At 37.2% G+C, this 12,245-nt stretch overlaps 5 protein-coding genes and 1 long non-coding RNA gene across 7 annotated transcripts in view; 3 read left to right on the top strand and 3 right to left on the bottom strand.

Moving 5' to 3' along the window:
- Positions 1-1,600, top strand: part of LOC129579072 (uncharacterized) — a 93,721-nt gene extending 92,121 nt beyond the window's left edge. For both annotated transcript variants that reach the window (XR_008689190.1, XR_008689191.1), the window contains exons 2-3: positions 889-1,087; positions 1,225-1,600. This is a non-coding gene — a long non-coding RNA (uncharacterized LOC129579072). The remainder of the gene's footprint in view (positions 1-888; positions 1,088-1,224) is intronic.
- Positions 1,601-2,323: 723 nt separating this feature from the next.
- LOC129579041 (uncharacterized oxidoreductase TM_0325-like) lies at positions 2,324-3,550 on the top strand. The gene is made up of 2 exons (XM_055468536.1): positions 2,324-3,160; positions 3,227-3,550. Exons 1-2 carry the CDS (start codon positions 2,633-2,635, stop codon positions 3,440-3,442), a joined length of 744 nt encoding a protein of 247 aa, XP_055324511.1. The 5' UTR covers positions 2,324-2,632; the 3' UTR covers positions 3,443-3,550.
- A 77-nt stretch (positions 3,551-3,627) lies between these two features.
- Positions 3,628-4,849, bottom strand: LOC129579029 (3-oxoacyl-[acyl-carrier-protein] reductase FabG-like). Its single transcript, XM_055468510.1, has 2 exons — positions 4,065-4,849; positions 3,628-4,005 (listed from the first exon to the last, which is right to left on the bottom strand). The coding sequence occupies exons 1-2, from the start codon at positions 4,586-4,588 to the stop codon at positions 3,768-3,770; spliced, it is 762 nt and encodes a 253-aa protein (XP_055324485.1). The 5' UTR covers positions 4,589-4,849; the 3' UTR covers positions 3,628-3,767.
- A 269-nt stretch (positions 4,850-5,118) lies between these two features.
- Positions 5,119-7,177, top strand: LOC129579004 (cytochrome c oxidase assembly protein COX15 homolog). The gene is made up of 5 exons (XM_055468453.1): positions 5,119-5,462; positions 5,562-5,718; positions 5,964-6,096; positions 6,172-6,635; positions 6,712-7,177. Exons 1-5 carry the CDS (start codon positions 5,316-5,318, stop codon positions 7,119-7,121), a joined length of 1,311 nt encoding a protein of 436 aa, XP_055324428.1. The 5' UTR covers positions 5,119-5,315; the 3' UTR covers positions 7,122-7,177.
- Positions 7,161-12,245, bottom strand: LOC129578881 (poly [ADP-ribose] polymerase-like). The gene is made up of 12 exons (XM_055468114.1): positions 11,394-12,245; positions 11,137-11,278; positions 10,712-11,048; positions 10,332-10,542; positions 9,972-10,234; positions 9,579-9,900; positions 9,421-9,511; positions 9,145-9,313; positions 8,409-9,077; positions 8,161-8,318; positions 7,571-7,963; positions 7,161-7,488 (listed from the first exon to the last, which is right to left on the bottom strand). The coding sequence occupies exons 1-12, from the start codon at positions 11,502-11,504 to the stop codon at positions 7,334-7,336; spliced, it is 3,021 nt and encodes a 1,006-aa protein (XP_055324089.1). The 5' UTR covers positions 11,505-12,245; the 3' UTR covers positions 7,161-7,333.
- Positions 11,926-12,245, bottom strand: part of LOC129580468 (uncharacterized) — a 2,927-nt gene continuing 2,607 nt past the window's right edge. Inside the window, exon 4 of the mRNA XM_055470914.1 lies at positions 11,926-11,956. Within this exon, the coding sequence (XP_055326889.1) occupies positions 11,926-11,956 (31 nt within the window). The remainder of the gene's footprint in view (positions 11,957-12,245) is intronic.

Consider the following 12,245-nt stretch of genomic DNA (forward strand, 5'->3'; position numbering starts at 1 on the left):
CGGTGTGTTATGCCTCGTTGAACAATCAACGGTAGCAGCCGAATGGAGATGATAAAGTTGATTGTGAAAATTGTAATTTTGATCGACCTTCCGAGTAGATGAGCAGATTTTTCACCTCGTATTCAACCCCACGTGATATTTGAGTACTGATTTTGAATGTGATTGAGAATGTTTCATTTTATGAATGGGTATGGGTTGCGAAAAGCTATCAACGCTGTTTGTACTTAACAACTCGTGACAGTGAAATTCGCTAAGAAGCTAAACTGTCATTTGAAATTTGAATTTGAATTGAAATCAGCTTTGCGTTAACAACTTTTCCACCAATTAGCAGCGTGTCCAGAACAGAGTCAAAAACTGTTGCATCACGTTCAAAAGTGTTCAATTAAATGTGTTCGTCCAATCTGGATTTTCCATTTTGTAAATGCGAAATTCTAACCGACGCCTTCACTGTGTGCATACCTTTAGGTATAGTTCAGGAATTTCTATAAATTATAGAGTGTTATCTTAGCTTGTTTGCAATCCGCTTTCCTTTTGACAATGACAATGACAAAATAGCTTAATGCGTGGGTACTTTAACTGAGATTGTTGATATTATATAGTATATATGATGTATGTGGACGAAGGTTCTAGTGTCGCTAGTGAAAGGAGTCGAAATCCGCTTTGCATATTAAACAAAAATCCGCAACTAGAAATCAGCACGATAACTCAACAATGGCTTTGACAGGTTTTCTTTTTAATTAGATAAGCAGAATCCAGTAAAATTGATAGCAAAACCAAAAAAAAAGATCTCTTTGGAATACTGATTATCTATAAAGACTTGTTTAGCTTAAAATCTCTGCTTCTTCACTCTTCGCTTATGCTTTACTTCTTTCTTTCTTTCTTCTGCAGACACGCAGAGTACGTCTTACGTATGGCTTTGCTAACATTAGCCAAAAAGATATTGCGTCAATACATGCCAGCCACATCATTGTTCACTTTGTGTGGAAGTTTAAGGATGGGGACGAAACGTTTAAAAGCAGCCAGGAACAGATGTTGCGTCAAATTCAATTTTATTCTTGATTGTTGCGGCGTGGCGGTGGCACGGGTGGTGAGTCTTTTTCTCATGCGAATTTTGTTTTCATATTACACACACTGATTTCATCAGCTTACTCGCTTTCCGTTCATCAGTCAGTTTTTCATCTGCCCTATTATTAAGTTATTCGACAAGCTCTTGTAACATTGCAGAAAAAATGAGACACTTCATACGTTGGTGTGAAGTGATAACAGCATTTTATGCCAACGCATAATATTGAAAAATGACGATAAAAATCGAAACATCAACTCAATAATGACATGGTAATAATAAAACGGTAGTCAACAGCAAATTTTCCATGCAGTTACATTTTATAACAGCAGCCGCTTCTGCTGCTCACACAGCCATTTGGAGCAGATTCAATGAACCACCGACTGAACACACCTCGACTTCATTGTACTATGTTATGCATTGAATGGAAATTCGGAATACAGACCATGGAGAAGGAAAATTTATAGAAATATGTTTTGTAGTCTTTCACATGAAAAACTCAATAAAATTTTAAATATTCCAATGAAATTTTTAACAATTCAACAACACAAAATATTCACACAATTCTACGCTCTACATCAATGCTTTTGGCATTATACATACATGTATATTTAAACGAAGTAAAAGTAAGACGAGCAGGAGTTTGCATATTGTAGAAGCAAAAAAAAAAACATTTGCAGTAAGAAAGTGAAAATTCTTCTAACTTTGCAATCAATGCATTGCATTGAAGAAAGAGTTTTAAAATTAGTATCTACCTCAAACGATGCATGTGAGATTTCTACAGAAGAAAAAATCACCTTGCATCAAATTATTTCATGAAAACGAAGTAAACACTTCCTATGAAACAATTTACTGTGAAATATATTCGGAAGTTTTCGAAACTTTGGAACTATTTATATTTTCTACAGAATAAATTGCATGATAAATCTTTGCATAAATAAGTAATTCCAACTGGTGAATTCAATACAACCATAAAGTTTTACTTATACGCCTGCCTCTCTATTTGGTGGTTGATTATAATTATGTCATGATTTGTCGTGCATTTGCGCGATAATTTCAATATAAAATAATAATTGTTTTTGAAAACTTTTCGTTTAGAATTTTGTTCACGCGGTGATTAAATGTAGATTCAATGTAGTTGTTTCGTTGCACGCATGTGTTTACTAAATTCATCACTCGCTATCTTTCCCAATAAGCATATTGTTATCTTACATACTGGCATATTGTTATCACCAAAAAGATAATAGCAGAGCTGTTATAGGCACCCAATCGGTGCCGGCACTTAGATTTTGAGTGCCGCACCTGTACTAGGTGCTAATCACAAAAAAAAAATTCAATAAGTTATAATTTCATATTTTTTTCAGCAATATAAAATCATATTATTTCTTTAAAAAACTAGCAAATTTGAAAATTTTCAAAAATACTCAAGAATTATACTTTCAAAAAGAATGTCGGTGCCGCACTGATTCAAGTGTCCGCACTTTTGCAGTGCCTATAACAGCTCTGGATAAGACGATTTTGATTCAAACCGAAAATTGTTCGAAGATTAATTTGTCGTCAGTCACAAAAATGAGCTTCGAGGGGAAAGTTGTTCTTATTACTGGTGCTGCATCGGGCATTGGAGCAGAGACAGCAAAACTCTTGGCCAGTTTGGGTGGTTATTTAGCAATGGTCGATTGCAATTCGGATCGATTAAATCACGTTGCTGAAGAAATTATTGGAGCAGGTCATCACATTCCGTTCACGATTGTTGCTGATTTAACTCAAGACGCCGACCACATAATCTACGAAACGATCGAGAAATTCGGCAAATTGAATGTGTTGATCAATAATGTTGGTGTTATCAGTGCTACGGGTCTAGTGGATTTAGACATGGGAAATTATGATCTCGTCATGAATACGAATGTTAGAAGTGCTGTAGTTTTAACCAAGTTAGCCGCGCCATATTTGGAAGACTCGAAAGGCAATATTGTGAATGTTTCATCGATTACTGGTACCCGGGCACGTCCATCTCGACTGGCCTATTCAATGTCAAAAGCTGCGCTGAATCAGTTTACAAAGTGCATCGCAGTCGAATTGGGTCCAAGGGGCATTCGTGTAAAATTTAAATGTACACATACTCAAATAAAAAAAAAATCTAATTGGAATAATTACTTTCTGTAGGTTAATGCTGTAAATCCTGGCTGTGTAAATACTTCTTTGACCGAGACGCCGAGTGAACGATTGAACTATCTAACAAACTCATATCCACTTCGTAGGGTTGGAGAAGCAACTGACGTTGCCAGATCTATTGCCTTTTTAGCCAGTGATGATGCAAATTTTATTACAGGAAATCTTTTCGGTGTGGACGGAGGAGCATTGGCCGCTAATATTGTGTAAATTGGCACTCGAATACAGATAAAACATTCATGTGATTGATTCATCATGTGAAGTAAAAATGTAGTATCTAAAAATAAAATCAAAATGTCTCTACGTTTCCCATATAAATGTATTTTTATCATTTCCTTATCGTCCAAACTCAAGATATTTGATTGATGTTTAAGCCTAGGATGAAAGATGTGAAAAAAGCTCTGTACAAACAAACAATTTGCAAAAAAGAGTTTATTTTGATACATGAACAGCATTCCAACAATTATGAATTCAACAACAATGGAACTTCATTCGGTACAACTTGTAAGTCAGATTTGGCGATTTGAATTTCAGCTTATCTTGGGCACATGGCATGTCTTCCTCCATCGACAGGTAGATTAACGCCGGTGATAAAGCTTGAAGCATCGCCCGCTAAGAATACAATCGCATCGGCGATTTCGATTGCCTGTCCAGGCCTACCCATTGCATGCGTTGTCTTTGAATGTTCTAAGAATTTGGCGTAGGCGTCTTCGGTCATCCCTCCCCGTTTATGAAGATTTGTTATTGTGACTCCAGGGTTGACTGAGTTGCAACTTTAACGTTTAAATAGATTAATTTTTGTATATTCTTAGCTTTAAATAGATTAAATTACCGAACATTTTTTGCGGCCAACTCAAGGGCAACGCAACGTGTCAATTGATCGACAGCTGTTTTTGAAATGTTATAGGCAAGAACACCGGGGAACGAACGAATGCCATTCACACTTGACACATTCACAATTGCTCCTTGGGTTTTGATGAGATGCGGTACAGCTAACATCGTCAAATGGTAGATCGAACGAACGTTGGTGTTTATCAATCGGTCAAATTGCTCGAGAGACGTATTTTCAATAGAGCCCGTCTCCAGGATACCAGCATTATTGATTAGCACATCCAATTTTCCATATTTTTCAATTGTATTCTTTAGAATATTCTCGGTATCCGCTTCTTTGGTCACATCACCCGGCACAACGAATGATTTATCAGCGCCCACGTCTTTTGCAACCGCTTTCAAATTTTCCACATTGCGACCGCTCAATGCCAATGTTGCTCCTTGTTTTGCTAGACGATGTGCTGTTGCCGCACCAATCCCACTACTCGCGCCTGTGATAAGAACAACTTTTCCCAAAAAACTCATTTTTATGCAAATTAAACAATTATTTCACGAAATGCAAATGCAAACTGGCTTAAAAATCCACCGTGCGAATATTAAATCAACAAACAATTTGTTCCAAATGAATTGTGAACGAAAAATGTTGAACTAACAGAAAAATACAATCTGATAACGCAATTATGGATGATTTTTACTGACAATCCACTGAAAAAAAAATTGTTGTTTTGAATTGGAGAGTGATAAAAATAGCGACGACAAACGAACTGTCAAAGGAATGTTTCTTTGATTATTATTTTTATTCACGGTGCTACCGAGTAAACAGTTTTGAAACCACTTACAATTTATATTGAATATCTGTTCTATTGAAAAATGAAATGAGTTTCAAATGTTTATTGGTAAAATACCTTCTGTGGGAAATTCTCGAACATAGACTTTAATTCAAATTGGAAATTACTGTAGTAATTGAAACCAAAATCAAAAAACATATTCCACCCAAGTGGATGTTGTTCCACAATATGCGTGTATGTGTGTCCAGCTGTCATTGGTGTGACATTTGACTGCAACAACATAACCTCAAAAATTGCCTCTGCAAGTATTTCGCAGTAAAAGCAAAACATTGCGTCAACATTTGTTTGACTAACATTTTAATGTGTAAAAATTGAAGGAAATAAGACAAATTAAAAAAGGATTTAAAAAAGCGAATTAATGCTTTCATCACTGTTTGTGTAGGGAGTTTATATTACTAGCCAAGATGTTGATTAATTTGAAACTGGCGACACACGCATTTCGATATGGCAGTCAACATTGGAAATTCGGAGTGCAAAACCATTTTACTCAATCGATTCGAAATCAATCCAATTTGTTTTCAAGGAATACGCTTAGCCAACAGACAAAAAATGTGCGTAAATTTTGTGCCTATTTTTGTTATCGTGGATACGCATAAATATATACATTGTTAATGATATCAAATTCGCATTTGTTTCTTCAATTAAAATAGATAAACCTAACATGCCGTCGACCGTGGAATGGAAACAGCCAGATTTTGCGTCGTTTTGCCGATGGAGGACCGAAAGCAACAGATTCGAATAAAGAAAAACTAGTCGGAAAATGGTTGTTGGGATGCAGTGGAATGGTTTTTACAGCCGTTGTTTTAGGTGGAGCTACTTATTATTATGTTACATACTATAGCGTGCGTAATGTGCTAAGCAAAGCTCTAGACCCAACATCGAAGAAGTACTGAAATTGCCTGTGATTGTTTGTTATTTCGAACGAATGAATCATTTACAACAAGAATTGATGATACAAAATATATCCAATAAAATAAGATTGCTTAAAGCTATTTTCTTCACAATTTTTTGATTTGCGTTGAAGATCTAATGGGGTATTTTTTTCCACTTAGGCGGAGTAACACGACTCACTGAATCTGGCCTGTCGATGGTTACGTGGAAACTGCTTGGCGAAAATCTACCTCATACTGAAGACGAATGGAAAACAGAGTTTGAGAAATATAAACATTTTCCCGAGTTTAAAATGTAAACGGAACATTTTTTGTCTTATCGCCCACTTTTCATACGAATTTGACTCAAGATTTCGATTCGTTTTTACAGAAAAAATAAGGAGATTTCACTGAATGAGTTCAAAATGATTTGGTTCATGGAGTATGCACATCGAACTTGGGGCCGATTTATTGGTGGATTTTTTGCCCTACCTGCCGCATATTTTTGGTATCGTGGCTACTTGAAAAAAGGAATGAGACTGAAACTATCCATTTTTGGTGCATTGATTGGCATTCAGGGTTTGATGGGCTGGTACATGGTTAAATCAGGCCTAGAAGATCGATTCCATAAGCCAGAAGACGTTCCACGTGTCTCTCAATATCGTTTGGCAGCGCATTTATCCTTAGCATTTTTACTGTACACTGGATTCTTGTGGTCTGCGCTCGATCATTTGATTCCGGCTGAAACGTTGCCATCACATGGCGAATTCCGGGCAATCGCTTCAAAAGCGGCTCTTCGATTCCGCGCTATAGCACATTCGACAAAAGGCCTCATTTTCTTGACGGCTGTATCAGGTATGTCAAGATAGTTTGGTCAAGCGATTTTTCTATTCTTACTGATTTTGTTTGTTGTTCACATGGTTGTATTTAGGAGCGTTTGTTGCTGGACTCGATGCAGGTCTCGTCTACAATAGTTTTCCAAAAATGGCCGACAAGTGGATTCCATCAGATATTTTAGCATTTTCACCGACGATCCGAAATTTCACTGAGAATCCAACTACCGTTCAATTTGATCACAGAATTTTGGGCATTTCAACATTGGGATTGATTACGGGATTGTATTTTATGTCGAAACGAGTGAATTTGCCACGCCGTGCATATGCAGCCGCAACAGCGCTCGCTATCATGGGATGGATTCAAGTTGGACTTGGCATTACCACGCTTCTTACCTATGTACCCGTTCCCGTTGCAGCTACGCATCAATCAGGATCATTGATTCTTTTGTCACTGGCAATTTGGCTGACGCATGAATTGAAACTTTTAAAATATGTTCCCAAATAGACGAATCAATTTACTTTGAATAAAATAAATAGTAAAATGTTCCTTTTAAATCTATTGTTTGACTGCATTTTTATTCAAATTCAATGCAATAAATTTTTGAATTTTAGAAAACGTGTTCAAGAAAAATGCGTACAAAACAACGTACAAAACAACGTACAAAAACGTACAAAATATTGTAGAAAAAATGTTTTTTTATGGAATAAATAGATATCTTAGTCGCTTATTTCAATGATAGTATCTTCGCCAGAAGAACAAACGTCGATGTCAGTTGCACAGGCGCTACAGCTACAACATGAACCATGATCATCATCACAATCATCGAATGATGTAATTTTAACTTTGACCAGGTAGCGAATTTTGACTTGGGCTGCGAAAGTCCAAAAGAATGAAAAGAAGCTTTAGGAATAGTTTCATTGTAATTTACCTACGTAATCACTATAAATAATTACCTTCATCGTACACAATGTATTCGTTGAAATCTAAATCGGTTTCGTATTCATCACCAAAAACCACAGGTCCATATGGGACCAGAACACCATCGGCACGAGTAATTTTGGATCGTGAATATCCCGAACCAATGCCTTTCACTGAATGCTTTCCGTTTGGTGGGCCCATCAGGCATGAGTTAAAGTCGTAAGCTTCATAGATGTCTCCAAGTGCAACTTCACACAATAGCAGCAATGCCTCATTTTCTTCCGATGTATTGCAGTAATGCGACGACTTAGCGACAGCATCCGCAAAATAAATACCATTTCCGAACGCTTTGCCATGAATTATTACATCCGGTGGTGCAAGTTTCAAACCAGTGGAAAGTATTCCAACGAAATTTGTCAAGGAAGATCCTGCAACGAGCAATCATAAATTTGTTATTGTCCTTTTATTATGATCTTTGGAATGGCAACGTTTGATTTGATTAAATAAATGAATAAAAAGTGAGTTATGCATTCTTTGGATTAATTGATTTCTTGACGTGGCGTGTCATTAAAAGATTGCATATGCTCATGTTTAAATGAATCATCAAAAATCAATTAAAACCTACCGTGCCAGAGCAATGTACGATTCTTGAAATTTTTGAATGGCTCGAAACGACTCTCCTCACCATGCCGAACGACTTCAAGAACGTCTAGCACTTCAATTTTATCTTCATGGTAATCGGGGTCATGTGTTTGCTCAACGTATGTCATGATTTGGCCATACCTAGGACCAAAAATGGTGTATGTGATTGAAATTTGAGTTGATAAAACAAAAATTAGGAACATATAATAAAAACATCAATATGCGCCATACTCAATCGAATTGCGGTCCAGCGGAGAGATGTCTGCGTTCAGTTTATGATATAGATGGTCTAGCGGATTTTGCATGTTGTCGGTGTCGTTCAGCAAACTGTACGTGAACTCAATCTCGCGTAGACGTTCCAGCATCTCCATTTTCGATGCAATCATTTCGGTTGTGTTTATGATGGGCGGTCGCTTTTGAATGAATTTATGCGGGATCATGGTGTAAAATCGATTTGATGCCTCAATAAAATCACTCTCCAGTCTGACAAAATCACTTTCCACAATGCGCGACAGCTGTTTGAGAGCCTTCGCTGCAACATTGATTTGACTCTTGCTGATTTTGCCCATCGGCATTTGGTCTGTGTCAATGTTGAAGCGAAGCATGGTTTGCTTCATGGCCTTTTCATCGCAAATCAATTTCATTACTTGGTACACCGATTTGTTCAGCTGAGATTCAACTAAGTGGTTCAGAACTTGGGTTCGTTTGTCGTAAACGATGTCCATTAGTTGAAATTTCTCGGGCTTCTTTACGAATTCGCGCTCGCCAAAATTGTTCCCAGTCAATTCCTGATAGCGCTCTTTGAATGCCTCCACTGCAGAATTTACATTTTTATACAACTTCTGTTTTGTATCGCCAATTTTCGTTGAGATTCGCCCCTGTTTTTCACAAATCCAATAGCTACGGGCAATGTACGAGAAGAAAATGCTAACCCATGGAATGGAATGTAAACATTTCATCGTCATACCTATTCTTATCGTCCGACTCGATCAACGACAATCGACAGTACGAATTCTTGTTTTGCCCAATGTCTACCAATGTCATCGACGCAATGAATAACATTGCAGAATTTTGAGCAAGTCCAAAATAAACATGAGTATTTTCCAAGTCACACTCTTCATCAACAGCCACTCCATCTGTACAGAACAGAACAGAACAGAACAGAATAAAACAAAACAAGTCAATGCATTCATTTGTGTTGTCTTGTCTTTTTCAGAACAATGACCAAAAGAATATCACATACTCTTCCATTTTTGAACTTTGGATGGTGTTTCATCATAAAAACTGTCGGATTTTGACACGATCACACCGTTTCGCGCTATACGCTTAGAAGGCTGAAATGATAACGCAAATGGTGCGATTTATAAATATATTTTCGGCAATGTGGATAAATTCACTCACATCAATGCAGTCCCATGTGCTTAAATTCTTCTCTTTTATCAACATAAATGGATCGGCTGTCTTGACTGCGTCCAAATAATCTTCAGGTACGACCTGGATGCCCAGTTGCTTCGCCACTTTCATTAGTGGCAGCATATCCTTTTCATCTTTCTGCACCTCTTCCACCTTTGAAATCACAGCGGCTGTTTTCTCTTTACTCAGGAATAATGGGGCCACTGTACCACCTAACTTTTGAATGGTACTCCTGATTTCCTTGGACTTCTTGCCAAAGTTTCCGGTGATGGCAAACTCCATGTCGAATAGCGGTTTGTCACTGTTCATCCTAGCGCAGAAAAAAATCGAAAATTCAATAGAAGAAAGACATTGTCAGCGATTCTCTGTTATTGTACATACAGCAAATTGTCTGGAATAATTTTGATTGCACGAATCTCTACGTTGAAATTCTGCTTCAAGAAGTGGTGTGTGTTTTGGATTTGTTGCGGTATTTTGACAGCAAACCGTATTGGCACCTTAAGCTCGTTATTGCACTTAGTAAAGTCCGAATAGTTGCCCGTGCATTTGTACGACGAATTCCCAAAGATGAATTTGCCATCCTTGCACTTATCACACGGTTGCAATGCTCCAAAATATAGAATATCCGCTGTGTGCATTAAAATCTGTATATAAACAAATCAAATTGTATGAACACAGAATCTAAATTTTGTTTGATGTAGCCTATTACATTTTACGAGAGAAAAAAACAAACGAACTTACCTCTGCATTTTCCTTCGGCACAAATTGATTGTTCGCTTGCAAAATTGCAATCAGCTCCTGTGGCTTGAGATTCTTCTCAAGATTTTCTTTCCAATCATGAATCTGTTTATTCTGTTTTGTGATATTTTGCTCAATGATAGCGTTAACGTCGTCCAGCGACCCGGTTTTCAGTTTCTTGTTAGGTGGCTCATTGTTGTTTTCTTCCTTTGATCTGTAGAACAAAATGAACAATGGTCCCATTTACTCAAATGACTTTGAGCTAAAGATTCTTCAATAAACTGTTATTTTTCTTAAAATCCGTCTATTTGATTCTTTGTTCAAATTTATCAATATTGCCATTGTTCAATTGACTTGTTGTGTTAAAATCAAGACTGACTTACCCCATTTTTTTCTTCAGCTTTTCCCTGTCTTTTTTATTCAATTTCTGGAATCCGGGCAAATTTGTCGATGGACCATTCCAACCAAGTTTAGACGAATGCTTCGTAAAGCACTCCAAATGGTACCAAACACTTATGTCTGCCGAACCAGTTGCCTTGACAACCTTTTTGGTTTCTATTTTGCCTTTTGCAATTGGCTCAATACAACCGCTGCACACATTTTTGCCAGATTGAGAATACTGAACTGAAAAGTCCTTGATGGACGGTAGTTCCGATGGAACTGGCGAAACATTCACTGCCGCCCGCTTCACTCCTTTCTTGCCTTTTGCGTTGCCATTTGCTGCGGAAAAAGAATGAGAAAAAAGACACAAACACTGTATTTGTCTGTATATTTTCAGTAGTCGAAAGATTCGAGTGTAGTACTTTACCGATTCGCTTTCGGATCTGATTTTTCTCTGTGTTATGGAGAATGGCGAAATGATTGAAGAGATTTTCGGAGGCTGGTCGTACTTTTTTGAAAAAACAATCGATGTCGTACCACTTTGGTATTTTTGCGTCTTGTTTTTCAGACTGAAAAGTGTATGTGATAGACTTATAATGAATGAGTGGTTTGTGTCGATGGATTTGATAAATGTTTCAGAAATTAAGCAGAACTTTTATAAATACTCGAAAAACAAACATTTACCTGAGTAATTTCACCCAATTGCAATGACGTCGCTTTGATGGTTTTGTTGCATCGTACGCAATTTTGTTGACCATCTGAATTTTTCACTGTGTATGGTAGATTCTCGGCCATTTTGCGAAGGCAAGACTCGATGATGAAATTCAAAAAATGAACACAAATTGATATTCGGGCTTGAAAAAAAAACACGAATTTGTCACATTTTCGGAAGAAAACGAAGGAAAGAATCTTTTTTTAATGTGAGTATTTCAAATGGAGGAAAATTTCTCTAATTCGATTTCACTTGACACGATAAGACTTAGCTGGAAACCATATTGACTGAACGCGGAACACTGATTGAGTTTCAACACTGCAAGCAAACGTATTGAACACACAGCTTGTATGTGAAAGTCAGTGCAGAGCGCCGTGTGAACAAACGAGTAGCATACAAAATCGAACATGCTTGGACATATAGACATCGTTGATATGCCGTTTGGAACACGTCTGTTCATGTTCGGCTCTAATATTTCAGTCAAACGTCAACATTATAGATATTCTAGTTGGGTGTCACACGATTCACGAAATATCTAGCGGTGAATATTTTTTCCAATTTGAAAATAAATGAATATCATTTCATGCAAAATTAGTTGATTCAATCCAATATATTCAAAGCAACCGCTGTGCTTGTGCATGGTGTGTAGAGTATTTCAGTGTGTAGAGTATATTATCGCGCCTTTTGACATCGTGGTGAGTTGGAAACTGTCAAACTTTTTGTTGTATACACACAACGAGAGAGACACAAGACCAAAGTACATCTTAAAACGTTTGGAAGATTTCTTTTCAGTGGTTGTTATTTAATTACTTAAAAAATGGGCA

The sequence above is a fragment of the Sitodiplosis mosellana genome, unplaced genomic scaffold (genome assembly GCF_009176505.1).
Source record: "Sitodiplosis mosellana isolate CC-2019 unplaced genomic scaffold, AAFC_SMos_1.0 Smas_scaffold_1, whole genome shotgun sequence".
NCBI classification, from domain to species: Eukaryota; Metazoa; Arthropoda; class Insecta; order Diptera; family Cecidomyiidae; genus Sitodiplosis; species Sitodiplosis mosellana.

Excerpts from the sequence above, each read along its gene's own strand:
- LOC129579041 (XM_055468536.1), top strand. The coding sequence starts at position 2,633 with ATGAGCTTCGAGGGGAAAGTTGTTCTTATTACTGGTGCTGCATCGGGC. Across the intron at positions 3,161-3,226 it reads TGGGTCCAAGGGGCATTCGT|GTTAATGCTGTAAATCCTGG; the intron begins GTAAAATTTAAA and ends TACTTTCTGTAG.
- LOC129579029 (XM_055468510.1), bottom strand. The coding sequence starts at position 4,588 with ATGAGTTTTTTGGGAAAAGTTGTTCTTATCACAGGCGCGAGTAGTGGG. Across the intron at positions 4,006-4,064 it reads TTGGCCGCAAAAAATGTTCG|TTGCAACTCAGTCAACCCTG; the intron begins GTAATTTAATCT and ends TAAACGTTAAAG.
- LOC129579004 (XM_055468453.1), top strand. The coding sequence starts at position 5,316 with ATGTTGATTAATTTGAAACTGGCGACACACGCATTTCGATATGGCAGT. Across the intron at positions 5,463-5,561 it reads TTAGCCAACAGACAAAAAAT|ATAAACCTAACATGCCGTCG; the intron begins GTGCGTAAATTT and ends CAATTAAAATAG. Across the intron at positions 6,097-6,171 it reads CATTTTCCCGAGTTTAAAAT|AAAAAATAAGGAGATTTCAC; the intron begins GTAAACGGAACA and ends TCGTTTTTACAG.
- LOC129578881 (XM_055468114.1), bottom strand. The coding sequence starts at position 11,504 with ATGGCCGAGAATCTACCATACACAGTGAAAAATTCAGATGGTCAACAA. Across the intron at positions 10,235-10,331 it reads TGCCGAAGGAAAATGCAGAG|ATTTTAATGCACACAGCGGA; the intron begins GTAAGTTCGTTT and ends GTTTATATACAG. Across the intron at positions 7,964-8,160 it reads TCGTACATTGCTCTGGCACG|GATCTTCCTTGACAAATTTC; the intron begins GTAGGTTTTAAT and ends TGCTCGTTGCAG.